Source organism: Desmodus rotundus, chromosome 3 (genome assembly GCF_022682495.2).
Source record: "Desmodus rotundus isolate HL8 chromosome 3, HLdesRot8A.1, whole genome shotgun sequence".
NCBI classification, from domain to species: Eukaryota; Metazoa; Chordata; class Mammalia; order Chiroptera; family Phyllostomidae; genus Desmodus; species Desmodus rotundus.
The window spans coordinates 8,634,904-8,662,233 of NC_071389.1; the positions used below are offsets into that span (position 1 = coordinate 8,634,904).

General features: G+C 53.0%; 1 protein-coding gene across 12 annotated transcripts in view; it reads left to right on the plus strand.

Annotated features, from left to right (window-relative positions):
* Positions 1 to 27,330, plus strand: part of FHAD1 (forkhead associated phosphopeptide binding domain 1) — a 116,836-nt gene that overhangs the window by 44,127 nt on the left and 45,379 nt on the right. For 11 of the 12 annotated variants that reach the window (XR_011650944.1, XR_011650945.1, XR_011650946.1 and 8 more), the window contains exons 7-15: positions 3,772 to 3,895; positions 5,622 to 5,752; positions 8,288 to 8,377; positions 9,393 to 9,497; positions 12,539 to 12,646; positions 15,570 to 15,653; positions 16,410 to 16,559; positions 17,455 to 17,650; positions 27,249 to 27,319. Coding sequence is in view for 7 of the 12 variants with exons in the window: in XM_045190546.2 (XP_045046481.2) it covers positions 3,772 to 3,895; positions 5,622 to 5,752; positions 8,288 to 8,377; positions 9,393 to 9,497; positions 12,539 to 12,646; positions 15,570 to 15,653; positions 16,410 to 16,559; positions 17,455 to 17,650; positions 27,249 to 27,319 (1,059 nt within the window). In the remaining 5 variants the exon portion in view is untranslated. The remainder of the gene's footprint in view (positions 1 to 3,771; positions 3,896 to 5,621; positions 5,753 to 8,287; positions 8,378 to 9,392; positions 9,498 to 12,538; positions 12,647 to 15,569; positions 15,654 to 16,409; positions 16,560 to 17,454; positions 17,651 to 27,248; positions 27,320 to 27,330) is intronic. The other variant, XM_071220843.1, reaches the window with a different exon arrangement.

Here is a 27,330-nt window from a genome sequence, read left to right on the forward strand (position 1 = left end):
GGCCAGCACAGCATGGCAGGTGAGCGCGCCCATCCCCGGGATCAGAGACTGGCCAGGCTTCTAGCCTAGGGAAAACACCAGGAACCCTGATGAAGCACCCACAGTGTGCAAGAACTGGTACATGTGCTTTAGATGCATTAGCTTGTCTGAACCTCCCAATCTTCCGACTCGTACATTCAGCAGACGAGGAGACCGGGGCAGGCTCGGAGACACCCAGGAAGGGGTCGCAGCCCGCACAGCTGGCTAGCAATGGCAGTACCATCTGAACTCCACGCTGACGCCACGCTCTCACCCCACTTTAATATTTCCACCCACCTCTTGCTTCGGTGACCACCTCTCACTCCCAGCCCCTGCCCCCGGTGAGAAAGAGCCGTGGGGAGTTCACTAGAGAAGGGGAGATGGGACCCCCCGTGTTCCTAACACCAAGGCCTTTACCGCACCCCGAAGGCAGCCGCCGGCTCAATCATGAGGAATTTCATCAAACAAAAATTCTCCACCCAGAGTTTCTGCACTTACCAGAAATTACAGAATTTCTGTTCTTCCTCTTAAAAACGAGATCCAATGGTTTTTTTTTAAAGAACTACTTTAAAATTGGCCATAGATCGTGTACATAAATTATAGCTCAACTGAGCTGATGAAAAAAAGAAATTGGCCACTGATGAATGTTGGCCCCAGTGCACAGTGCTGCTGAAAACCTTGGTCAGGCCTGGGCCTCTGTTCTCCGGTTCCGTTACCGCCTTTCCCTTCTATAACCAATTCAAGACGCACAGTCTCCGTCCTGGACACGGTGCCCTAAAAAGGGACATAGGTTGTGCATGGTGAGCCTAGGAGATTCTACCAGGAGACTGGAAGCTCCCTAGGGGCCAAGACTAGACTCAGTTACCTTCCATGGTCCCCCACCAGACAGGACATGTCTGTTCATTTATTCGTTTATCCCTCCATCCATTCACCCATCCACGTGTCCACTGATTCCAGTCAGCGTTTGCAGTGGTGCCTACCTTGTGTCAAGCCCTCTTCCAGGCTCTGGGAGTCCAGCAGAGACCAAGGCAGGCACGATCCTTGCCTTCCCTGATGACGTTCCGCTGAGGGAGACAATAACCAAGTAAACAAATGCCTGCTCCCGCATTTAAATGAACAGATGACTCTCCTTCGGGCCCATATTTGAAAAAACCATGAAAGCAGCTTGTCCTGCGGGAGCTGCTACAACAGACAGCAGCTATGGCAGGTAGCCGACTCCTTGGTGAGCATCTTTGCCTTTTCTGAACCCCGCCGGGCCACTGGAGGGAGAAGTTGGCCTCCCAGCCACTCTCCCACTCCACGGCTTCCCGACGTAGCGGGGCGCGTCCTGTCCAGGCGTGTGGACGGGGTGCCTGTTCCCCACGTGGCGTTGTTAGTTGAAATGCGTCTGGCACACAACTCTAACTCCCACAGGTCTGCCTGTCAGCAAGTCACGTGTGAGTGCTGTCTGAAGTGGCCGGTGACGTCTGGGAAGGGGGGTTTTATGAGGAAACTATCTAGAAATGATTACACTGACTCATCGCCCTGCTCCATCCCTGGGTCTTCACTTGTGCCTGAAGGACAATATTTTATAACAAATCATATCTGAGCAAGAGGCTGCCGTGGGTTTGAACTCAAATCGAGTTTGATCCACTCATATTTTAGTGTCTTAAATATCCTATTGCCTGCAGAACAACCAGCCAGAAGCTTACGCCACGCGACAGATTGATTTATTGGTCTGATTATTTTATACGTTCTCCCCGCCGAGGGCCCCCCCCCCCCCCCCCCCCCGGTAGTATGCACATAATGATTGGCCCTCAGAGACCTTCACTCCGGCACCGCTAGAAAATGCTAACCACCCTGCGCCCTGGTACGCCTGTGCTGATCAGCAGCCGAATCACTGACTAAAGCCATCGCTCCCCCTCGCACTGTTAACTTCCTTGTGGTTCGGGGCCTACTTTATCGCACAGCAGAACGGGCACTGAGTGTGTTGGTATTTATGCCAGTCGTAGACAATGGGGACGTTTATTCTGGTGGTGAACGAAACGAAGGGGTTTGGGACTGTTGGGAGTTCTCCCACAATCTGAAATCCTACAACTCATGCTTCCATTGAAATACTTTATATCTGTCAGGAGCACGGGAGTCTTTGGGGTGGGGTGGTTTCCCATCCCTTCTGGAAGTTTCTGTTGTGCCTCTGGAATTGTGCAAATAAAAGCATTAAGCTGAGGAAAGATACAAACATTTTTTTTCAATTACTCCAAGAACCTTTTATGGAAAAGTTGCATTTACCCCACAGAGAACAGTAAGAGGTAAAAGAAATTTTTTCACTCAGCGTTTCTAAAGCACAAACGTGCAAAAGCATAGCCTTGGGGAAGGGGGGGACAGTGACCTTTGTCCCCACCCTTCCAGCATCTACTCCCCCCATGTCTCAGATGCCCCAGGGAAAAAGTGAATGCAGCGGCCCCAAATGTCACAGTATATGAAACATGGTGATGCAGGAAAGAGGTCAGAAAATGAAATGAAACCTCGATGAAATCAGTTCATTCTACCTGAGTAGTAATGGCAAAATTTTCGGGGACCAAAACCAAGAACAAAGATCCTGCGCGCCATCTGGTGGCAAGGCCCTTTCCCACAGTCTGTGAGCATGCCCCACCCCCATCATTTTTTTATTGCAGCAACTGCAACATGATGTGACGACGTGACCATTACCAGGATTCCCGTATTTCCTCTTAACAACAATCACACCGGTGTTTAAATGAGCCCAGACAAGGCTTCCAAAGGCACATAGAAGTATTACCAATCTACCCTCCCCCAAGACAGACGGGAGAAGCTGAAGCAAAAACACGCTGTGGGCAGTCCAGTGAAAGTCACAGCCCGTGTGCCCGGCACGATCCGAGCCCTCACCCACGGACTAACTTAATAGAATCGTTTTCGCAGTCCTACCTGATTGGGACTCCCACCGCTCCGTTTGCAGAATGCGGACCGAGACCAGTTTGGTGTCCTCCCCGGTTCACACGGCCTGCACCTGGCAGAGGCCGAGTGCGAAGGCCACCCCCCCCCACCCCCCGGCTCCCGAGCGCATGCCAGGCTTTATTGCAGCCAGCTATTAACGCCGGTCCCCACAGCCGTGCAGCGGGGTGGAAAGAACCAGAACCAGGCAACTGAACACTGGGTTTGAATCGGAACTCCACCTCTGACCAACTGTGTGACCCTGAGCCAGCGACCTCGCCTCTCTGAGTCCCAGTTTGCTCACTCGCAAAATGGGAACACTGATGGGACCTTCAGCCTTCAGTGATGGTGTGACGAGCTACAGAAGAAGTGGCATCTGTGAACGCGTTCTGCCAGCTCTGGAGGCTTCTAGGATATATACGTGATTGTTATTATCATTCAGGGGAATTAATTTCATGATCTGCTCCCCTCTCTTGAACTTTTCTCTGCATCCAGTGGTGCAGAATGATCTGGAACTACTGGGCTGGTGGTCTGTTTATGGCTGAGAGTTCAAAGGTCATAGGAGGTTCAAAGGTCACAAGGGATCAGCTGCACCCAAGCCCCTGTGTAGGCATAAAGATAAGCTTCATGTTTTGATTACATATGAAATAGTGGTCACTGAAGGACCAGGCCCTCTCCTGTCCCTTCCACTAGTGGCAACTAAAAAGCTTGTTTTCCCCACCCTCCCACCGCAAGATCAGTCCGACCTGTCCTACCTTGGAGACGGAGCTCTGTGTCTTGCAGACCTGGGCTGGCCCCCTCTGACTGTGCTGCCTCTGCCCGCAGGTCAGTGCCCTACAGAAAGGCTACAGCCAGGTGCTGTGCCAGACCCTGTCGGAGAGGAACGTGGAAATCACATCCCTGAAGAACGAGGGCGAGAACTTACGGAGGGACAACGCCATCACGGCAGGTGGGCTCTCTCTGGAGTCGGGCTGAGTCCGTCACCATTGGGCTCATTCCAGCACCCAGGGCCCTGTCCCCTCTCCCCCTGGGCTGGGGTGTGGCCTCAGAGATCCACCCAGCAGCTGTTGGGGAGCCAGGGTCAGTGACCTAGAGTTTGCCCCTAAGGGGGGCTTCTTGCCGTCCAGCTGCTGGGGTAGAGCCTGCTAAATATGTGAGTGAATGTTATCTCTCAGCTAGAAGCTCCACTGAACGCTGGCCTCACCAGGAGAACGCAGGGCGCTGTGTGGCTTGGCAGTTCCACACGCCAGCTTGCGGTGAACACAAACTACAATGGGGGACCCAATGGGGTCACCACTTCAAGGCCTCCGCTATCCGACCCATTTCACCCTAGTGCACTTGGGCCCAAGGGAAAACACTTTTCTAACTGACCAGCAGAGGTTGTTCCTGCCAAATAACTGGGGTGGACAGGGGCAGCCAACACCTGGTCCAGGGCACAGCTGTTTCTTAACCTGGACTTCTTCATTCCTTCATGTTTGGCGAACACCTGCTAGGTGTCAGGTCCTATTCCAGGTGCAGGGGAGAGAGCCCTGAGCAAGGTAGACCTCTGAACTCACAGGGCTCACATTTGGGAGTGGGTGACGGACAAAAATAAGTAAACAGATGAATGAACAAGCCCCTTTCAGACAAAGCTGGGCACTGTGGTGGCAAAGTGCTTCAGGGGGTGAAGGAAGGGAGACCAGCGTAGTGGGTGGGCGGGGACAGGTATCTAAGGAGCAGAAAGGGAAGAGCGGAGAAATCTCAAGTGCACAGGCCCTGAGGCTAGAGCAAGCTGGCTGAGTTGGGGGAGCTGAGGGTCAGTGGACCAGGTGTGGTGGGAACAAGGGACTGTGGGGCTGGACAGGCTAGGTGGGTGGGGAGGCAGGGCCTAGCTCACAGGGAGGAGTCTGGGTGTGATTCTAAGGGTGAAGTGAAGCCACTGGGGGTTTTAAAGCAGAAAATGACATGTCTAGAGACTGAATGGATGGGGTCATCAGCAGAGAAGGAGGGGTGGGAGAGGCGCAGGTGATGGGGATCAGGCAGTGAGTCCGGGTTGGGCATCTTGTTCTTAAAGCGCCCAGTACCCACAGGAAGTGTGCACATTGCTGTAGGAGCTCAGCAGAGCCTTGAGTGTGTGTGAATCACATCTCTGCGTGAATCTGCACGCTGTGCCGTGCCCCGGGCCAGCCTGACCTCTGGCTTTTCCTCTGCCTCACTCCGCACACACGCCTGCTCCCTCCACCCCAGCCCGCCCACCCCCGCAGGCCTCTGCTTATGCTCCTCTCTAACTTGGAATACCCTAAGATTTTTTCTGAGCACCCCTGCGGGCCAGGCACTGCTCTGGGCACTAGAAATATAAGGATGAACTCACTGGACCCTTGCCTTCCTCCCCAACATCTGCTCCCCCAATTCTCATCCATGCTTCAAGCCCGTCTCAGATACCACTTTGTTTGGTGCCCCCCGCCCCCCGACCACCAGCATCGGCATTCTCTGGATCATTCCCTGAGTCTCAGGCCCCAGCCCAGACCTCCTGCACTCCAACAAGACCCCAGGCGCTCCGTACACACATCCAAGTTCATAACCCAAGCACAGGGCTCGGTTACAAACAGCCCCCACCCCCACCCTCGATGGTGATGGCAGTGATCTTTATTGCCTCTTGGACTTGATGAGTCTTTTTTCTTTCTTTTTTTAAACAGGGATGGTGTCCTCTTTGCAAAAAAACGTGTTAGCAAAGGAGGAGCAAGTTCAACAACTCCAACAGGAGGTGAACCAGCTCAAAAGTGAGAACAAAGAAAAGGCCCACCAGCTGGAAGCCCTCAGCTCCAGAGTGAGTGTCCTCGTCACAGAAGCTGTCAGGCAGAGGGAGCTGGCTCTTCTCACTGACCCTGGGCCCAAATGTTCCTGCCACCTCTGACACCTTGGTGAGAGGAGGCCGTGCCCAAGGGTGTGGGCAGCATAGCTCTGGGTGGGTCACCTGGAGAGACTAAACACTGGGGGCCAAGTTCTTGTGGCTTTTCCAAAAACAGCCCACATGTGGCTCAGAATAAGCAAGAGGTATATTCGAATCCAGCAAAGGTTTTCTAGCACCTTTTATAAGTTAGTTTGTTTGAGCCCCAAACAAGCACACAATTAGCCTGTCTTGCTGCTGTGAGGCTGAATGTTAAAGCAGAGGAGGATCCTCTGTGGGCTGGGGGGCCACTGGCCTCCTCGCAGCCCCGGTCGCCATGGGTTCCCACAGCAGAGGGTCCAGACACAGACATGCGACTCCCACCTCCGCCCAGAGACTTTGGTGCGTGTGCAAATCCCTCTGGGTAAATTGAGCCTGGCAGGCAAGGTAAGAGCTTTTTAAATGTAACTTTGACTGCTTACAAACTTTTCCTTCAGTCCTGACTTCAGTCCTCCTCCCAGGGGGGTAAGATTTCTTTGTATTTGTATGATTTGTCTGTTTCAATGAGTCCAGGTAAAACCCAATAGCTTCATCTCAGGCGGCAACTCGGATTCACCGGGGCTGCCTGATCAGCTGGCTGTCTGAGTGGGTGCCAGGGTGGGAGCCGACCATGATGTTCCAAAGAAAAGGCAGAAGCAACATCTGGTGCTCAGGACGAGATCCAGTGTGGAGCTGGGGAAAGGCGGAGCCTGACCAGGCTCTGGGGTCAGACAGACCGGCAGCCAACCCCAGAGCTTGCTTCTGTTGTGACCTATTTGGCCTCCATTGCTCCCTCTGTGGAATGGGGATAACAAAGTCATCTCCTGAGAAGTGAGCTGGTTGTAATTGTGTTCCTTTGCATCTGCCCCTGGCTGGCCGTCTAGCCAAGCTCTCTGCCTTTGTTTCTCCCGAGCACGTTGACATCCTACGTTCCTGCGATCAGTTTTGTGGGGGCCATGGTGTGTGTGGGTGTGTGTGTGGGTGTGTGTGTGTGTGTGTGTGTGTGACGCAGTTGATGCTGAGTGGAAGAAATATGGGAAAACAGCACCCATTAGGCAATTCTACTTCCTGAAGTATGTTTGGATTCTTGTTCTCCCATTTCCCCTTCCTCCTTGACCTTGGCGTGAAGTCTGCCTTCTTCTCTAACCTGTGCCGTCCTGTCGGCACATAGCTTCCTCCCCACTGGGAATATTGTTTCCTGAATATTTGGGAGCCCCCCTTTTTAAAAGTAATGTCTGTCATGGTGTGGATTTTAGAAAAATAAGTAGACGGCATTAAAAAGCAAAATTAAAAAGAGGAGAGAGGAAATACTACCCCCCAAAATCATTAATTTTTTTTTTTAACATTTGAGGAATCTTTATCACATATACACTGGGGGGGGGGTTTTGGTAAAGATTTTATTTATTTATTTTTAGAGAGAGGGGAAGGGAGGGAGACATCAATGTGTGGTTGCCTCTCCTATGCCCCCTACTGAGGACTTGGCCTGCAACCCAGGCACGTGCCCTGACTGGGAATTGAACCAGCAACCTTTTGGTTCACAGGCTGGCACTCAGTCCACTGAGCCACACGAGCCAGGGCTCAATATTAATGTTTTCATGTATATTCTTTTAGTCTTGTTTTTATATATTACCTAGAAGTAAAAAAAATTACGTACTTCTATCTTACAGTGAATTTATACTGTGCACATTTTAAAATCTTAAACGCTTGCTGTTTTCCCATGTAATTGAATAAAAGCTTTTATCATGGGTTCTAAAAGCTACATAACACTTTCCTGGGTATACACGACACAATAAAGCATCTCCTGCTGTTGGGCACTTGGGTTTTGTTGGGGGGTTTTTAATGTTGCTAACTCTGCTGAGAAGCTCATCCTTGAATCTACAGATGCGCCGATTTCTCTAGTCACTGCCCTTAGGATACATTTCTAAAGTGGGAATTTCTGGGTCAAAAAGAAGGCGCATCTTTGTGCTTTCATGCCAGTGGCGGAGCCACGCCCCGGAAAGGCTGTCGCACTTACCCCCATGCAGGAGGGCGGTTGCGTCTTTGACGTGAAGCCACACAAAACACTGAGAGCCGTCCAAGTTCACAACCGAGCCCGCCCCGTCCACATGCTCCGGAAAGCCATGCTCAGCGGGTCACAGAGCAAACTCAGCCCACTCCCCCACCCAAGCCCCCAGACTCAACAAAGCCGGGACCTTCCTGTGGTGTAGCTTGCTGGCTTTTGAAAGAGAATTTAGATGCCTTCTCCCTCAGAGCTCATCAGCAGGGAGCGCTAGGAACTGCCGCAGGACCCCACGCATCCGTCAGACACGAATGGTCTCGCCTCTCGGCATTTGAGGGGTGTTGGATTAAACATCAGGGAAGGCTCTGAGAGGCCAACATGGGGACTTGGGACCCCACACCACCCATGTGGCCATGTTGTCTTTTCTCCCCCCACAGTGCTCTGCGCTCAAAGAGGAGCTGAAAAAGGAAGATGCTCAGAAGGAGCACCAGGAAGCCCAAGAGAAAGAGTTAAAACTCTGCAAATCCGTGAGTTGAACTTCCTCATGGCCAGGTATCCACAAAGAGGCTAGACTTTGACCTGAAGGTTTTGCCGAGGGTCTTTGGCCCGTTCGATAGCACAGGGTCTGGGGCTTTGCGGTGGCTTGTGCGGGCTGTCTCGTAACACTGATTTGCTGCCTCTGGGAGGGTGGAAAGACCATGGAAAACACTCCTTCCCAGGATTCCCTAGGTGTTGGCTTCAGCCCCCCACCGGGCTTCCCTTGGAGCTGGGCTGGAGCTGGGCTGGGGTTGGAATGGAGACAGGGATGGGAGGTGGCCACGTGGCCACCACATGCTGCCAAAACTTCCCTGTGGTCCCTGCCCTGGACCTGTGATGTCCAAACTGCTATGTCCCACTGTTATCATAGCCATGGACACTCTTACTGACCCAACGTCTTCCTTAAGTAATGTTATTTAAACACACCAACTTTATCCCGATTCATAAACACAAAAAGGAACCATTCACCTTATATAGAAGGTGACTATGAAAAATGCAGGGAGGGTATGACCATTAAAATGAAAATGCTCGTTCCTGGGCCGAGGGAATCCTCGTCCCCATCAGCAGGCATGTGCCGTAGACACTCGCTCTCCCCCAGGTCAGGGCCAGTCCTGTTCTCCGCCCCCAGTCGGGGAGAGAACGTCTGCATTGTTTTGTTCTTCCAAACGCCCATTATTCAAACTGATCTCAAATGTGCATCCCAAGAGAAGAGATCCTAATAAGTCGATGGGTGTCTTGTACTGTTTAATCCAGGGTACATGCCGATCTTCAAAAGAAGCTAATCGTTTTCCTGTACCCAGCGCCTTCCATATACCAACTGAAAAAAGTCTACTTTGCTCTACAGATGTAGCATTTTCCCCGTAGGGATGGAATTTAGCTCACACCAGACTAAGGTTTCTGCCTGAATAAACCAGATGCAATGAGTTAGGGAGATTCAGCCCTTCCAACCCAGAAGGCAGGTCCCGCTGCCATCAGGGAAGCTGACTTTGGTTGAAACTCTTTCAGCAAATCCAAGACATGGAGAAGGAAATGAAGAAGCTCAGGGAGGAGCTGAAGAGGAGCAGTGCCGAGCAGAACATGATCTCTAAGACGCTTCGAGAGAAGAGCAAGGTACGGCCAGGGCGGTGCTGGCCCAGTGACCCCGGTGGGCCAGGCGCTCCTCATGCATCATCTCTGTGAGCCCGTGTGGCCGATGCTGGTTTAACACCACTTTACAGTTGGGAAGACGGAGGCCCCCAGGGGTGAAGGAAGTTCCCCAAGTTCACTCAGATAAAGCAGTTGTGGCCAAACTTGAATCCGGGTCTGCCTGCCTCCGAAGCTGCTGCGTGTAACCACTACCCAGACTGCTTTCCAATCTTAATTGTAAGATCACCCAGAAAAGAAAGGACCCGTTAAATCAAGCTTGCCAATGATGATGTTCAAACTTAGATGTTCTTAGTGATTATCCTGTCTGTGGGTGTGCTGACCCACAGACAGGATCAGCTAGGTCCACACGCATCAGCTAGGTCAGGCAGGCAGGCTGCGTTACTAGGTACATATAAATTTAGAATTTTAATACTTCTCATTGCGGGAAGAAAACCTATGATACCTTTTTAATAATTTTTTGGTCAGTCTTTAAGTATTTTTTCCTTCTAAATAGCATGTCATTTTTATAAAGTCCAGTCTGACAAACTTTGTCTTTTAGCCCATTTATATAAAATGCAATCGCTGGCAGATTGAGGTGTAGCTTATCTTCTTGCTCAGTGCCACTTGAACTATATTTCTGTGCTGTATTTCTTTTCCTCTCCTTTCTTGCCTTCCTTTGAATTGATGATCTCCTCGCCTTCCATCTTTGTGTCTGGTAGCTTGGAAACGTTTCGCCCTTTAACTGTACTTTCGGGAATAGTAAGACAGTAGCTTTCACCGTGACCTACCAAAATCTGGCTCTCACCAAGCTGTCTGCTCCTTGAGTGCTCACCCTGCAGACTGTGACACGAATCCCCGACTTACCAAGATCCCACGTTGGCTGATTACCCCGCCCTTGTCCTTGACAATGCAATGACTTCGGAACACTTCAACCTCACTCGCTCCTCCAGATTCAAATGGTGTCATTTTTCTTCTCTCTGAAGAACACCCTTGAGTGTTTTCCTTTGACGTGTTTCTGCTGGTGACAAATTCTCTCAGATAACGTCTGTGTGTATGTGTCTGAAAACGTACACTTAACCTTCGTTCTCAGAACACATATTGACTCAGCACTAAATTCCACGTTGGCAATTCTTTTCTCTGGGCACCTCACAGGTGGCATTAGGTACGTCTTTCTAGTGTCTTTCGGTTCCTGCTGTCTCCGTTTTGAAGTCATTGTCAAGCCTAACTAATGTACCTTTGCATAATCTGTCCCCCCCCTCCAAACCCCCGGCTGCTTTTAAGATTTTCTTTTCCCTTGGTTCCCAGCAGTTTTACTGTGATTTATCTGGGTGTGGATTTATTTTTACTGAGCTTGTTTGGAGTTCATAGGGCTTCCCAAACCTTCGGCTTGGTGCTCAGCATCAGCTCTGCGCTCGGGCCGAAAACCGCAAAGGCGGTGGGCGAGGAGCTACTGGGCCCTACAGAGGGGACCCATGGAGTTACACGTGTGATCAATGGTGACGGTGACAATGACAGCTATAAGTTCTCATGCACTGTGCCAAACATTGCATCTCTTTTCATCCTCACAACAGCTCTACCTAGAAGTCGTCCTTTCTGGTTTTCAGATGAGGGAATCAAGGCTACTCGTGGCTAAGACAGTGAGCAGCCTGAAGTCTGCAAACGGCTAAGGCAAGGCTGGGAGCCAGGCTGGTCTGATACCGATGACCGTGGCACAGACACTGGGCACATCTGACTATTTATGCTGAAATTTATCAAAATTAAGAAAAACTTAAAAATTCAGTCCCTCGGTCCCACCAGCCACATCGGGCTCAATAGCCAGATGTGGCCTGCGGCCGCCCTGTTAGAGACACAGACACAGGACTCTTCCGTCACTGCAGACAGTTCTGTCAGACAGAGCTGCTCTACAGCTTGGGAACTCTCACAATACCATGAAGAATGTTCTGGAAGGAAATGAAAATAGAGGCCAGTTACCACAGGCCAAAGGTTCTCAGTGCCTGGCCGGGGCCGTGCCCAGGGCAGGAGCAGAGAAGTGGAGTGGACGTGAGGGGGACTGGGGTGACGGACTTGGAGAGCACCAGGTGTGAGCACTGGAGAAGGGGGGCAGCTTGGGGTCGGGGGTTGGGGGCCGTCCGTTGTGGTGGGGAATATAGGTAAGGGCAGAGTCCAGGGTGGGTTTCGCTTTCGAGGAGTGTGAGAAGGTCTGCTGAAATAGGAGTCAGGGGAATCAGGAAACAGACCTGGGAGGACTGTTTATGGAGGAAACAAGGCCCGGAGAGGCTGGATGGCTTTTCCAACACAACGTAGCTAGTAGGAGGCTCCCACACTGCCCAGAAGCGAGCTGTAAAGGGGTCTTCTGGGCTTTAATTACATCTGTGTAACCCTCCCCTCTGCGGCTCCCTAGTAAACTGCTTGTGAAGTTGTTTCAATCCAAAATCCTTTCATTTATTTGGGAGAGTTCGCCCCTTTTCCTGATAAGCCCAGAGCCCTGGGCTCACTCGCAAAATGTTTGTTGTTGAGGAATGAATGGAGCAGCTGCAGGGTCCCATGAGGGCCAGCAGAGGGTAGCAGCGAGCACCCCCAAGCTCACTGTTGCCTAAACAAGGGGGAAGAAATCCGCAAGCTTCCGGGCTCGAAACACCTTCTCCTCCAGGCTGTGATTCATCGCTGAGCAAGCCTCCCAGAGTGGGTTCCGGAGCCCCCTTAAAAAGCACTGCACTAGTCTAAACATTTTGAGTCCCCACAGTATCTCTACAAGGCAGTGCTAGCAGTGTCATTCCCACGTGACGGATGAGAACACTGAGTCACAGGGCAGGGAAATAACTCCCAGGGTCATAGGGCTTGAGAAGAACCGAACTGGGATGGAGTCTGCGGTCGTGCACGCCTGTGACCCTGCCCGTCCTGCCACACGGGCTGCAGCTGTCCCTGCCCCACCGGGACTCCCCAGGCCATTAGACCTCCCTGAAGGATTCCCCAGCATGCGTTAGGGTCACATTAGCAGCAAGTGCCTGCTTTCATCATCCTTTCAGGTTGAAGAGAAGCTTCAGGAAGATTCCAGGAGGAAATTGCTTCAGCTACAAGAAATGGGGAACAGAGAGAACCTCATTAAAGTCAATTTGGAAAGGGCAGTAGGCCAGGTAGGCGAGTATGCTCCAGAGCCCCCTTCGTTGGCCCACGTTCCCTGTGGACGTTCTGCGCCCAGGTGGCTGGGGGGGTGAGTGAGGAGGACGGCAGCTGTGCTTGGATTCCCAGCTGTGTCTGGGCAGGAGCTTTGTGTGGCTTCTGCATCCCAATGAACGTCCCTAAAGAACCTTTTCCTCCTGGGGAGCTGCCCACTCTGGTGGTTCGCCGTTGCCCGGGACCCTGACCAGGCAGCCACTCCTCAATCCCTGCCCCACTTAACTACACCTGATGTTCTCGCTTGGGGAGGGGTTGAGCCTCTTGACCCTAATGGTGTTTCTAGTACTTTCTCCCTAACTTTTCTTTTTCTTTTTTTTTTTTAAGAATTTATTTATTTATTTTTAGAGGGGAGGGGAGGGAGAAAGACAGGGAAAGAAACTTCGATGTCTGTTTGCCTCTCAAGTGCCCTCTACTGAGGACCTGGCCTGCAACCCAGGCATGTGCCCTGCCTGGGAATCGAACCAGCAACTCTTTGGTTCACAATCTGACACCCAATCCACTGAGCCACCACACCAGCCTGGGCTCCCTAACATTTTTCATCCTGACATTTATCACCATCTTCCCTCCTTGGGGCCAATGCCTCTTTTCTTTAAGATTTCATTTATTTATTTTTAGAGAGAGGAAGGGGGAAAAAGAGGCAAAGAAACATTGATGTGCAAAAGATACATCGATCGGTTGCCTCTCGCAAACCCCCCTACTGGGGACCTGGCCTACAACCCAGGCATGTGCCCTGACTGGGAATTGAACCAGCAGCCTTTTGGTTGTCAGGCCAACACCCAATCCACTGAGCCACACCAGGGCGAAATGCCGCTTTTCTTAAGAAAGTAAAACCCCAGAATGCCAAAACTTATGAAAGATGGAGAGTCTCTGGGCAAGGAGGAGGGCAGGCCGGCCTGGCTGACCCGGGGTGCCTCTTTGTCTGATGCTCTCCTCTCACACAGGGCACGGATGTGAGGGCCACAGCGTGCAAATGAGACTTCACCAAAGGCTCCAGGAGGGCAAACGGAAAGGCGGGATGGGGGCACTGACCCTCCAGAATAAGGCCCACCCAGGGCAGCCCACCTTGGCCTCCTCCTGAAGGGGCCCCTTCTGGCAACCCCAGCTGCGGGGCATCTGGACGTGTGTTTGTGCTTTTTTTTTTTTCTTCTGGGAATGTGGGTCCAGCATGCTGCTCTGTGGATACCCAAAAGGATCTGTGAACCACCAAAAAAATGCTAAGAACTGCATTCCTAAGTGTCTTTTCATCCCACCCAGCCCCGACCCCAAAGCCCTCCCACTCGGTAGTGTCCGAGCCTGACCCAGCGGAGTGACCCATCTTTGTCAGAGGCACACAAAGCTAAATCAGGGTGCTGACTGCTGGGCAGATTTTAAAACTCCTTCGGCAGACGTCCGCCACCATCACCCGAGGCCGTTTCTCTTGCGGGGTGCCAACCCCTCAGCAAGGGCAGAGAGCCGGCCCATCGGGGCCACCCCCTCACCTCTCCTGCACCCTGAACTCCCCAGCACACACCTGACTTGAGGGCGTAATCTGTGCCACCTGTCCAAGTGCCAGGGTCCTGGCGATGGCTCTAGGAAGAAGTCATCTTGGAGGGGACCCTCAGAGACAGAGCCTTCAGGTCTAGACTCGAGAGAGAGAGGATGAGCCCCCTGGCTGTCCCCCGACGGTCCCACCCCAGCCCCTTGTCTCCATGGACCTGCTTTCTATCTAAATTCACCCTCCACCAGGCTAGTGACCCCAGGACTGAGCCCATCGTCCAAGGGAACCTGTCCCTCCAGCCCTGAGCATCTTATCAGTGCCTGCGGTGGTAAGGGGGCCGTCACTCACAGGGCCCGCCCACTCTGCGTACCCTCCTTGGATGAGTCAGGGCCTCCCCTTGGCTGTGGCACCCCCACTGGCTTCTGGCAGGCCAGCCGCAGAGACGTCCTTAGGAGAGTCATTGTGCGGCGGCTCAGTTTCCCAGAACTCCATACAGTAAACTCCTGCATCTTGGGACCCACAGCCTTTTAAGCTGATTGACTGGCCCTTCAGGTCCCTTCAGAACTCTGATTTTTTAGAGTCTTTAGTGCCCACGCTTTGCCAGTGAACCAAAAACCCAGGCCAGGGGCCACCATGCTGGTAAATTCCCAGATAAACTTGCCTCTCCCTTCTCACGGAAACCTGAACTTGCAATTCTGGAAGCCCCGATCTAATTTAACTGTGCTATTTCATCGCCCGTCATCTGAAGACGCCAGCACCAGGGAGGCACTCAGAAGCGGGTTGAACTGAAGCCGAGGACCCGGTCTCTGATGTATGTTTCTGTTCAGAAGCGTTCGGTGAATATTTACTGAGTGTCCACTCTGTGCCCGGCACTGTACCGGTCCCTGGGGACACAAAGGGGACTACGGTAGACGGAGTCTCTGGGACACGTCTGGAGTGAGGCACGAAACGGCAGAAGGGAGCGAGTTCTCCTGCCCACAGGCACCCTTGCTGATTACATGGTTTCCTTGGGCTGACAGTCTCAATATTTCTTTCATGGCCTGGTGCCAGCTTAGCAATTACGGCAGAGCGCTCCCGGCCCCAGGCTTCCAACTGGATAATTGGCAGCAAGCAGCTCTTCTGAGGGCTTGAGACGTGTGTGCGCTGACCACACGCATCAGCCGGGCGAGGCAGACAGGCAGGCAGGCAGGCTGAAAGAGTAATTAAAACCTGCTGTTGCCTTCCCTCCTGTGGGCTCTGCCCCTTCCAGCGAGACATGGAGACTCTGATAACCTGTAACGACCATCAACGGTGCTCAGACCCTTCTCACTGAGTCCCCTGGGGCCCCGTGATGGCAAGGCTGCCCCCGGGCCTGCGGGTGCCGGCCGCCCTGCTGACCTAGTCCCCTTTGCCTTGTGCTGCAGCTGGAGCACTTCCGGAGTCAAGTCATCAAGGCCACCTATGGGCGAGTGAAGCCGTTTCAGGACAAACCCGTCACGGACCAACAGGTTGGTCCAGTTCCTACACTGTCTTCTTCGGGGACCTGGGGCTGCAGACACTGGGAGCATATGTCCCTGCTTTTTGTTGGTGGCCCACGTTTCTCACACTGTTGCTACACCGTAAAGATTTGTTTTGATTTTATGGGATTTGACGGGGGGTGGGGGGGGGGGTTCCAAAGCAAAAGCCACTTAAACTCCCTTGAAATGTTTCTGTGAATATCCAGTTAAATCTCTCGGGGTATTTCTGGTCGCCAGACACGCACGTGTAACCTTCATTAGCGCTGAGAGGAAGGGCTGCCTCCCCCAGGCAATGCATCTTGGCTCGTTCCTTCTGAAGAGGCAGGACGGCAGCGAGGACGCACTTCTGGCTGGAGGGACAGCCTTGTCCATCCTCCAATAATTCTCTCCCACCCTCCATGTCAATCAATATGCACGTGAGGACCCATGCCTCTGGTCGGCCCCAGGACACCCTGAGCTCCTCTATGAGCCCACGGCATCGGGCTGTGTTAGGAATCACTCCTCGAAGGCAGAAAAATCTAGAACAAATGAATGGCAACCAGACAGGCCTTGGGATCGTAAAAACCATCTCCAATCCCAGGAAACGTGTCCTGGTGACAGAGCCAGTGGCCTCCTCCCTCCAGGGCCATCGCCAACACCTGTCAGGACCTCCTTCCCCACGGGCAGAGGCGGGGTGACGCTCCCCAGTCCCCTCCTCCCAGAGCCACCCTGTATTTTACATCTTTTTTTTTCCCTCTTGATCACCAGCTACTAGAGAAGATTACCCAGGTCACCGAGGACAGCATCAACTTCCAGCAGAGAAAATGGAGCCTGCAGGAGATGCGGCTCAGCAGCTGCAAGCAGGAGGAAATCACGGAGGGTGTCGAGAAGCTGAAGACGGCTCTAGTCAGCTGCCAGGTGGCCCCTCTCTGCTTGCGCACCTGTCCCCTTTGTCTAAATCTGCGCTGCTTGTTCGGGAAACCGGCCAGCCTTCGTGCGGCAGGTCCGGCAGAGATGCTCTGCTTCTGTGCACACCTTTCTCTCCTTGGAGAAGCTTGGTTGAGCACTGAAAGCAAAGGACCTCAAAGTCTGCCCCCAGGTGAACCTGGTGCGGCCAAGGGGGAGGAGCCTGAATCACTGCCAGTACTGACTCAGGAGGTCACGGCCCCAGGGGCAGGAAGAGCCCAGTGCGATTTCCAGAGAAACCAAAGAAACATCCCTGCTCCTTGTCTGCACTTTCTCTTTAGCCCAGCCATGGGAAGCCCGCCTTTGATGGTAGGGGGGACAGGCCGGGGGTCTGGCCCAGCCCCCACGGGCCCCACACCGGGACCCTGCATACCAGAGCAGGCAGCTGCTTCTGCTTCTCTGGAAATCAGCAGCTACTGTTTGGGGAGACTGTGCAAATGTGGGCTTGTCAGCTCTTCCAAATCAGGAAACCGCACTTTCTGACCAGCGCGCCAGTCGATGTCAGCAGGAATTTCAACAAGTAAAAATAGCCGAATTCGGTTCTCACTTCAGCCAATTGTCCTTGGCAATCTGGCTTTGAAATCGAAGAGACCTCAGCAGGGTCTCTTTGACCACCAAAAGTCCAAGTTGGAGCCCAAAGAAAATAAAAGCTCCCCCCCCCCCCCGCAACACCCCCCTCCCCTCTGCCAACATAAAAGCAAATAAAACTGGCATGCCTTCCCAGTGCGGCCAACACGCGGCCCTGCCGGCTTCACGGCAGAGTCAAGAACATTGTTCTTCAGGGGTCACCTCAGGTACTATTTGTGGAGACAATGTCTGGGCTGCTCACAGTCGCATCTCTTTGCAGGCTTGCATGAAAATGCCTTGCTGTAGCAAGGACCTGAAGAAGGAGGTGGACCGTCTTCAGTGCCTTCAGGTGAGCCCACCTATTTCCGGGCTCCAGAAGGTGGCGCTGGACACCCTGCGCCTGCTGCAGTCCTGGCTGGAGGACACGGAGCGACTCCTCCGAGACGTCGGGATCCAGCTATCCGGCTCCGACAAAGGTTACCGGAACTTTTTTTTCTCATGTAGCTGCCTTACTCTAAAATGTCGCGTTGAATTTTATCGCGGTGAGACATCTGTTCAGGAAGGCTTCTTAGGCGTGCGGCCAGGGATCCCCTTCTCTAGACTCACTTCCCTCGTCCTCTGGAGAAGTGCTTTTCCTTGGAGAAAACACGTGAGCTATGATCAGTGAAGAGAAAGGAGACAAGACAGAGGCCAAAGGAAAATTAAATCAAAATCGTACTAAGTCTTATCTCTCAGCAATAACTACAGTTATATTTCTTTTTAATGAGCTTTTTCAGCGTAGTTTTCAGTTCACTACAAAATTAAGAGGAAAGTACAGAGGTTTCCCGTCTGCCCCCTGCGCCTACGCCGGCACCAGAGCGATACATTTACTGCAATTGACAAACCCACACTGACGCCTCATTCTCGTTCGGAGTCCACAGTTGCCAGTTAGGGCTCACTCTCGGTGTTGGACATTCTCTGGGTTTGCACAAGGCTGCCGTGAGAGGTATCTGCCGTTACAGGTCATGCAGAGTACTTTTACTTCCCTAAAGCCCCACGTGCGCTGCCTGCTTATTCATCCTGCCCCCACCCCTGCCCCTGGCAGCCCTGGTCCTCCTGCGGTCTCCATGGTTTCGCCTTTTCCAGAGTGTCACAGAGGTGGAACTGTACGGCAGACACGCCGCACTTTCAGACTGGCTTCTCTCCCTTAGTAACGAGCATTTACGTCCCCTCCACGCCTTTTCAGGGCTCGATAGTGCCGTCCCTGCAGCTCCGAGTACTGAGCGCTCCACTGTCTGCAGGCCCCACTGTTTATTCTCCTGCCCAAGGGCGTTCTGGTGGCGTCCGCCTCTCGGCAGCTGGGAATAAAGCTGCCCCAAACGTCCACGTGCGGGCTGCTGTGTAGAATAAGTTTCCGACTCCCTGGCGTAACCATCAAGGAGCGTGATTGCTGGATCGTGCTGTAAGAGTATATTAGGTTTTTAAAGAAACCACCGAACTGTCTTCCAAAGCGGCTGGACCATTTTGCATTTCCACCGACAACGAGTAAGAGTTGCTACTGCTCTGCGTCCTCGCCAGCATTTGGTATTGTCACTACTGTCGTATTCCACGTGTGACGTCCAAGGCCTCTTCCCCTGGACATAGCTGTGTGATTCTAGGCAAGTGTCTTGCCCTGTGCCTCAGTTTCCTTGCCTGCAGATGGGACTAGTAAGGATCGCTCATCCTTCTACCTGCAGGGTTGCTGTGAGGTTGAAACGCAAAGATGTGTGTAAAGCACCTGGCGTAGAACAGGCACTAGCCCGGCGTTTACTGATTCTTTAATTTGACAGAAGATTATACCCGTTCTTGTTCGTTGTCTTCCGAATGGCACCCCAGGAGCACCGTTCTCTGTCAGCGCTCACAGATCCGCGTCACCCTTGTCACTGATGGCGAGGAATCCCATCACGTACGATGGTCGCGGCGTAGTTTGCCAGTCCTCTGGCCTGGGCGTTGGAGTTGCTGCCAGGTTCCCATACTTACGGATAATGCTGAAATAGCATCCTTGCACATTCTTGTACCTGTGCACCTTTATCACCCTGCAGGTGGCAGGACACAGGCGGCTTCCACTCAACAAAGTTATTGCAGGCCTCCCAGACACCAGGCACCCTGCGAGCCAGAGATATGATGGGGTCAGAAACAGGTAGAATCCAGGTCGTGGGGTGTTGGCTGCAAAATTCCTCCCACTTTACATTTAAAATGTTTTATAATAAAATATCGGGGAAGAAAAAGAGGCACTACTCCTGCCCTTATAGATCTCACAGTCTCAGAGAGGCATAGGGCGGGCATTAATTGGAAAATCACTCACACAACATTTTAATGGTGACGATTGCTACAAACAAGAAGTGCAGGACTCTGATCTGGTTGGGAAGGGCAGGGTGCATAGGAGTTACTCGCCCAAGAGGAGAGGGGGACAGCACAGCACTCTGGGTAAAGGGAGCAGGGTGCCGGGTGCATGGAAGACACAAGGGGATGAATTTAGAAATAGGCGTGGGGGCAGGGCAGGACCTGCCAAGGAGGCCAGCAGGGGCTGAGCCACGTGGGGGCTTACAGGGGCCTGGTAAGAAGCTCTGCTTTATCCTAAGAGCAGCGAGAAGCCCATGAAAGGGTTGAAGCAAAGAGCCGATGGAGAGGTTTGCACTTGAAGACAGTCATCTTGGCCGTGAGTGGAAAATACACTGGGAAGCGGCCAGCATGGAACACTAGTCAGGAGCTGTCACAAGCGATGACAGTGGCTAGCACTGGAGCAGGGGCAGGGATGGAGAAAGGGAGAAGATTCCCGGGGTATTTAAGAGAGGTCGCAACAGGCGTCAGCATGGGATTGGATACAGATGGGGAACTGTGACAGAGAGAAAGGGGCCTACAGACCCCCAGGTTTCTGGCTGCGAAAGGACAGATGTGGTCCCTTCGCTAAAATCCAGAGTGAGGAATGCTGCATGAGGACCAGGTTGAGGGCGAAGATGAGTGTGAGGTGCCTGTGAGACACCCAGGATGAGGTGCCAAGGGCGCAGCTGTCACCCTGGATGTCTAGTCTGGAAACAGATGTTAGTGATGTAACCCAGAACCCAGAAGAACATGTGCCACGTGGTGGGTGCTTATTACCTGTGGGATGGACGGTGGATGGATGGATGATGGATGGATGGATGGTGGATGGATGGTGGGTGGATGGATGGTGGATGGATGGATGGATGGTGGATGGATGGATGGTGGATGGATGGATGGTGGATGGATGGTGGGTGGATGGATGGTGGATGGATGGATGGATGGTGGATGGATGGATGGTGGATGGATGGATGGTGGATGGATGGTGAATGGATGGATGGATGGATGGATAATGGATGGTGGATGGGTGGATGGTGGATAGATGGATGGATGGTGGATGGATGGATGGTGGATGGATGGTGAATGGATGGATGGATGGATGGATAATGGATGGTGGATGGGTGGATGGTGGATAGATGGATGGATGGTGGATGGATGGATGGTGGATGGATGGTGAATGGATGGATGGATGGATGGATAATGGATGGTGGATGGGTGGATGGTGGATAGATGGATGGATGGTGGATGGATGGATGGTGGATGGATGGTGAATGGATGGATGGATGGATGGATAATGGATGGTGGATGGGTGGATGGTAGATAGATGGATGGTGGATTGATGGATGGATGGATGGATGGATGATTAAAGCCACACGTGTGAATAGTATCACTTAGAAAGAAATTATTGAGTGACAAGGGAGAGCCCAGGGCCACACCTTGAGGAACTCTGACATTCTGAAGACTGCTCAGACTCCTTGCCAAATTGCCCTTCAGTGAGGCTGCATGAATTTCACATTTCTACAGCGATGAATGAGAACAGAGGAGTGATTTTTCAACTCTCGTGATTCTACACCCCCAGTCAGGATGTCTCCAAAGTAATCCAGAAGGTGGTATAATGTTCTTCCAAAAAAAAAAAGGAGAAAACAAGATTAACTTTTATATAAATGCCTTCCCCTTGCATGTAACACAGAGAAGGGGCTGGTTTTCTTCCAACACCCCAGTGGCCCTCCAGCCCCGATGTCACTGTTGTTGCGACCACAGCAGGGTCCTGCGGGCACGTGAAATCAGAGGAATCGTGGCTGCCCTTCTAGCTGCTCCTCAGGATTTGAACTAGAGACGGGCCGTGACCCACAGTCACAGTGGGCCCGAGGTCTGTGCGGACCGCCCCCTCCCCAGCCCCAAGACATTTTAGTCACTGTAGCCTGTGTCTAAATCCGGTCATACACTACCGTAAGGAACGCAGATTGTGAAGCTAAGCCCTTGGGCCAGCAATTCCAGAAAGACTCGCTCCAGGTAGCACTGCCTAGCGTCAGGGGGCCTGAGCAATGCTAAGCAGGTCTCTGCAGGTCCCTTCTATGGTAATATGCGCGGGTGGGGGGGGGGGGGGTCTGTAAGGATGGGATGCAGCATGGTGTTCCCAGAATAAACACGCCCTTTCTTGGTGCCCCTGCCCCCCAACTAACACCTCCCGGGGTGATGCTCAGTGGAACACCCATTGGGAAAACACAGACTGGATTCTGTGATGACAGCTGCTTCGTTCTAAGAAGCCAGAGAAGAAGCATGGAGGGTTGATAGCAGAAGGTCAGTGAGCAGGGCCCATCCTTCATTCAGCAGGAGAGGAAGCTGACGGTAAGAGGCATTTTCCCTCAGTACAAGCAGTGTGGCAAGGTCCCAAGAGACTAAAAACCAGAGAGGTGCGCTAGAGTATTCCATATATTCTCTATGTTAAGTCCTGCCGTGCCGAATTCCTAGCGCAGAGCCTTCTGTGCAAGGCGATGGTGATGACGATGATGATGGGGAGGACAGGGAGGAGGACAACGGTGATGGTGGTGACCACGGCGGCTATCACTCACTACTGGGCACTCACATTGTGACGGCTGTTCTAAGCATTTCTCACACGTTTTCTCATTTCCTCCTCGCAATAGCTCTGTGAGGCAGGAACTATATCCTCATTTTCGAAATGAAGAAACTGGCTCAAGAAATGTTTTATGCGTATGTCACCACGATAAGGTGACTCAGGTACTGTGCTTCACCGAGGCCAGCAGGGGTCCCCAGTCACTCAGCCCCTCCCGCACACACCCCTGGAGCCTGCCGTGTCCCCGGCTCCCGAGACAGGGGCAGGAACCGTGGTTCACGTAGCCCCCCCTGGGTGCGTGTGGCTGTGTGTGTTGTCGTGTACTTGCGTCCTCCCACGACCCAGCGAGAGGGGTTGCTGCTGCCTCTACTTTGCAGGGAAGGGGACTGAGTCTCAGTGACATTAAGAAACTTGCTCGAGGTCACACAGCCGGTGCATGATAGGGTCAGGACCCCAACTGAAGTCATCGTGATCCTGATGCCCGTGTTTTTCCTGGGACCCCACACTCCCTCTGAGGATCCAGAGGGGTCCCAGGTACATGCCCAGTTGTAGGTGACAGCTTCTGTCATTAACTCGGGCAGAGACGGAGCTGTGTGTTCTCGTTCCCACCACAAGCCACACCAAAGGAAAGCGCATTCACGTTAGGGCAGAATGACCCTGAGTCTGGGCTTTGGGGACCAGCCAGGCTTGGCCTCTCGCTGTGCACTTTCCAGCTGTGTGAGAGTGACTTGCCTTCTCTGTGCCCCTAGTCACTTGTTTATAAAACAGGGATGAACGCCCCTGCGGTTGTAGAGAGGATGAAGCAATGTGTAAACACACAAATCACCAGCCTGGGTCCCAGCACCTTAGTGAACGTGGCCTGCCGCCATCATCTGCCTCCAGTACCTGTCCATTCAATGTGGCCCACGTGTGGGGGGCAGCCAGAGCCCTCTCTTGGCCACCTTCCTGGAGTCACGAGAAGGGGCCATGTGTCTCAGCTGCCACGTGGTGAAGCTGGGACTCTGTCCAGGTCCCTCCGATCTCAAAGCCCCTGCTCTTATTCACATACCTACACGCCTTTCAGAATATTGTCCTAGGAGATGAAGCACACCTAACAAGCTAGGTTTGTAACCCTGAAGTGAGCCCCCCAGGAGATCGGGTCGGGTCAATGGGAGGGAAGCCGTCTGCGCCGTTTGGCTCTGTCATGAGAGGTGCGGAGGCCGGAGCCGCCACTGGAGGTCTGGTTGGTGACGGCTGCGTGGTCCGGCCTGGGGGATGGGAACCGTCCGAGCAGGGACCTTGAAATGGAGCCCCCACGCCTCCCGCCTGGTGTCCCAGCTCCTTTGATAAGGGAAAGAACGGGCTCCACGTTTATCTCAGCAAGCTCGGTTCTTGTGTCTGTTTCTGCGAGACTTTGTCACAACTGAAAGGCCTCCCTGCATATGTAGAAAATCGCTCTTTCTCTGATAACCCAGATACGCAGTAATTTTCAGTGAGAAAAGCCAAGTTGTAATACAATGCAGAGTGTACTCCCATTCTTGGTTTTTAAAAATGTTAGTATGTGACCAAAAGAAAAACCTGGAGAAAAGACATAAACCTACTGAGAGTATCATCCCAGCGTCCGGGCCTTTACTTGCACACGTTCCACAGTTGTGTATTGCGGGCCTACTGTGTGCGGCTGTTGAACATACAGCAGTGAACACTTCTCACATGCAGGTTTCTGTAATGTTTGAATTTCTGTAATAGACACATACAACTTTTGTCACCAGAAATATAAGAAAGAATTGTCCCTTCTCCCAAAGAGAGAATCTCATTAATATTACCGTTCATCATCGAATCTAGAAACATAATCACTCATTCTCCCTTCCCCTTCATTATCCTTGACTCCCTGCTGTCCCTAACCCTCTCTAGATCCTTCCCCTTGGGTTCCTAGGTCATGGGTGGCAGCTGAGTCCAGTCCCACGTCCATCCCAATTCAGCCAGCACAAATCCACGCTCGTGCCTGGTTCCCACAGCCCAAGCCAACCCTCCCCCGCACCCCCGCCATCTCGCCTCCCGCCGATGTCCCAATGCACCTGTCCCTGTGCACACGACACGTGAGCCAACCCAGCCCTTCACTCTGGAGCCTCCAGCCTCTTTTAAAAGAGAATGACAGGCCAAGGTCTGAGTTCCGATCCTACCACCTCCCAAACCTGTAGCCTCACTGTGCCGGGCTTCCGTTGCCTCCCCTGTAAAGACAAACACATTTCCTTGCTGGGTTGTTTATAATGACAAGAAAATATTGGTGCTATTATGATACTATTCTCACTCTTTCCTGGTGGAAGTTCTCAGAAGGTTGCATTGCTGGAGATCGGGGCCCCGGGCACGAGCGTGTTCCGCTCCCTTCCTCTCTGCCTCCGTGCCTACGTTTCCTCCCTTCCCTCCATCGTCCCCACGTGTTCCCCTCCCTGTGTCTCCCCTCCTCACCCCCTCCCCGAGAACACTGCACGAGGTCCTGAACGGCCACCTCCGTCTTCAGCCTTTCTCTCCTCTTTACCATCAGACATGCGCTTCAGGATGGTAGTTCTTTTCACTGGGACCCACAGTGCTTCAGCCCCTTTCTGCTGCCCGCCCTCCTCTCTCCCCAACAACCTTGACAGAGTGCAGTACACCCTCTGTGTTCCCTGCCATTGTCCTACTGTGTCTTTGCCTCTTTGCTTTATCCCTGATGAGTAACCGACACGGAAGCGTCCTGCACAGGCCAGCCCGCCCTCCCGCCCCAGCCCGTGTCCCCTCTGGCCCACCCAGCACCCTCGGTTCTCTGTCTCGAAACCCTCTCACCTCTGGACCCTCCCGGGCCTGGCATACCCTGCCTCTCTCCTGAGGGTCTTCTCAGCTGCCCCTTTCTCCAATTTCTGTTGCTACCTGAGTATTTCCTTCTTGGTCCTCCTCCCTCATCTCCTTTCACACAAAGAAACTCTCCTCTCCATGTGCTTGACAGCCACTCCCATGCAGTGATGGCCACGTGGCCAGGCTGCCAGGAACAGGAGGGCAGGCTGGTGCCACCTAAGGGAGCCCCACCGAGGTGGCAGGTGGGGCCCCTGGCTGGGGCCACGTCCACCAGGAGGAAGGGTGCTCTTCCCTAATTTACATGAAGACTCTGGGTGAGCTGGGCTGGTCTCGCCAACTGAGCATGCCCCACTCTCTGCTGACCACCTATCCTGAGAGTCCTTCTAGCACCCCAAACACAATTCGTCTGGCACCGAGCTTGGCCACTCCTCCCCGCTCCCCAGCCCCCCACATCACCCCAACCTATCTCCTCCTCTGTCTCATGATGGGGCCACTATTCCACTCCTAAAAAGGCTCTCCCTCTCTCTCTTCTTTTTTCTTATACCTGTTTCTCCCACCCACCCTGGTTTAGAACATCAGCACCAAAGACCTGGGCGTGTCTGGGGCTCTTAGCCAAGTTTTCTGCCTCTAACCCAGAGACACCCGGCAGTGTCTGGAGACATTTTGTATTATCACAACTAGGGCAGGGGTGCCCCTGGCATCGGTGAGAAGGAGCCAGCGATGCCGCTGACCACCCTGCAGTGCACGGGACGGCCTCACGACAACGGACGGTCTAGGCCAACGTGTCACTGCTGCTGCGGCTAAGAAACCCTGCTCGCTCCTTCCTCTCTAATGCATCCCAGTTATTTTGGGGGGGAACACTGTCCATCAAGCCCATTCACTACTCGACCCGCAGCTGAAATAGCAGTGACTCAGCATGGAGTCACACATCTTGAGTCCAGGCTCAGCCACTGGCCAGCGGTGGCATTCAGCAGCCTCTATGTCAGCCCACCACGTCCTTCGTTCTGAATTCTGCCCACACCCAGCGGCTCCTGACCAAGGAGCCTTCTCCGATCTCACCTCTTCTGAGACTCTCACACTCCTCCCTGCCCCGCCTTCAGGTGCTTCCTCTGTAAAATGGAGCAATGACCAGGTGATGTAGTAGGGCAATGTGTGCATTGCCTAACCAAGGGTCAGGCTCACAGGGCAGGCTCTGCACATTTCAACGATGTCTAAATCAAGTTTACTCATTTTACGCTACTGCTCCAGGCCTGCCTCACATTGACCTCAGCCTTCCAGTCCCCTCCACCTTCAGCTCCTCCACTCCCGATCATCTGGTGCAGCCCAGTTCAGCTCAGTGCTGGCTGGGACATGCTCTGCGTCGCCCATACCCCACCTGCTTTCATCCCCATGTGGCTTTCTCACGGCTGCTGTAACAAGTTACCACCAGCTCAGTGGCTTAACACGGCACATACTTATTCCCTTCTAGTTCTGGAGGCCAGAAGTCCAAACTGAGCCTCACTGGGCTGGAGACTCCAGGAAAAAATCGCTTCCTTGCCTTTTTCAGTCTCCAGGGCTTTGTTCTCTGCTCCTCTTGGCTCGTGGTCCCCCTGCCTCGCCACCAGGAGCGGAGCATCGTCAAATCTCTCTGCTTCTGTCCTATCACCTTCTCCTCTGTCTGTCTGGAGCCACATCTCCCTCTCCCTCCCTCTTATAAGAACCCACGTGTTTGTACTAGGTTGACCCTGCTAATCCAGGACCATCCCACCCCCTCTTCTCAGGATCCTTAGCTTCATCGCATCTATACAGCACTTTCTGTCCTAGAAGGTTACACTCACGGGCTGCAGGGATCGGGACCCAGGTGTCTTTGGGGCCATCACTCAGCCCACCATGTCCTCCATTCTGAATTCCGCCCACACCCAGCGGCTCCTGGCCAAGGGGCCTTCTCTCATCTCACCTCTTCTGAGCTCACTCCTCCCCCGACCGCCTTCAGCACTGGCCGCCACGCTGGCTGGAGACAGCGCATGTTTGCTTTCAGGCATTCAGACCTTGTCTCTGGGGCTGACCTGGAAGCTCCTGACATCCCCACACTCAGCTCGCGGCTCTGCACACAGTGGACACTTGGCCAATAGGTGTGCTGTTGGTGTTCTGTTTTTCATCTTCCACCTCCAAAACGAAGCTGGGCTTTGAGCCCAGCCAAGCTGATCAACCATTTTAACAGCACAAGTTTGGGTGGCAACTCACGCTCTCCTGATGGGGGGCAGTGTTACCCTCGTCCATCTGTTGGCAAGCTCTGGCAGACACTATTTGGAAAGCAAAGGAAGTGAATTGAATCCTTACAATCTTCTTGCTTCTCTCTCTCTCTTTTTTTTAAGGATTGTCTTTGTATCTGAAATATCTTCTGGAACATTATAAAAAAATCACGATTCGGACCCAGGAACTTCAGGTAATCTTTTA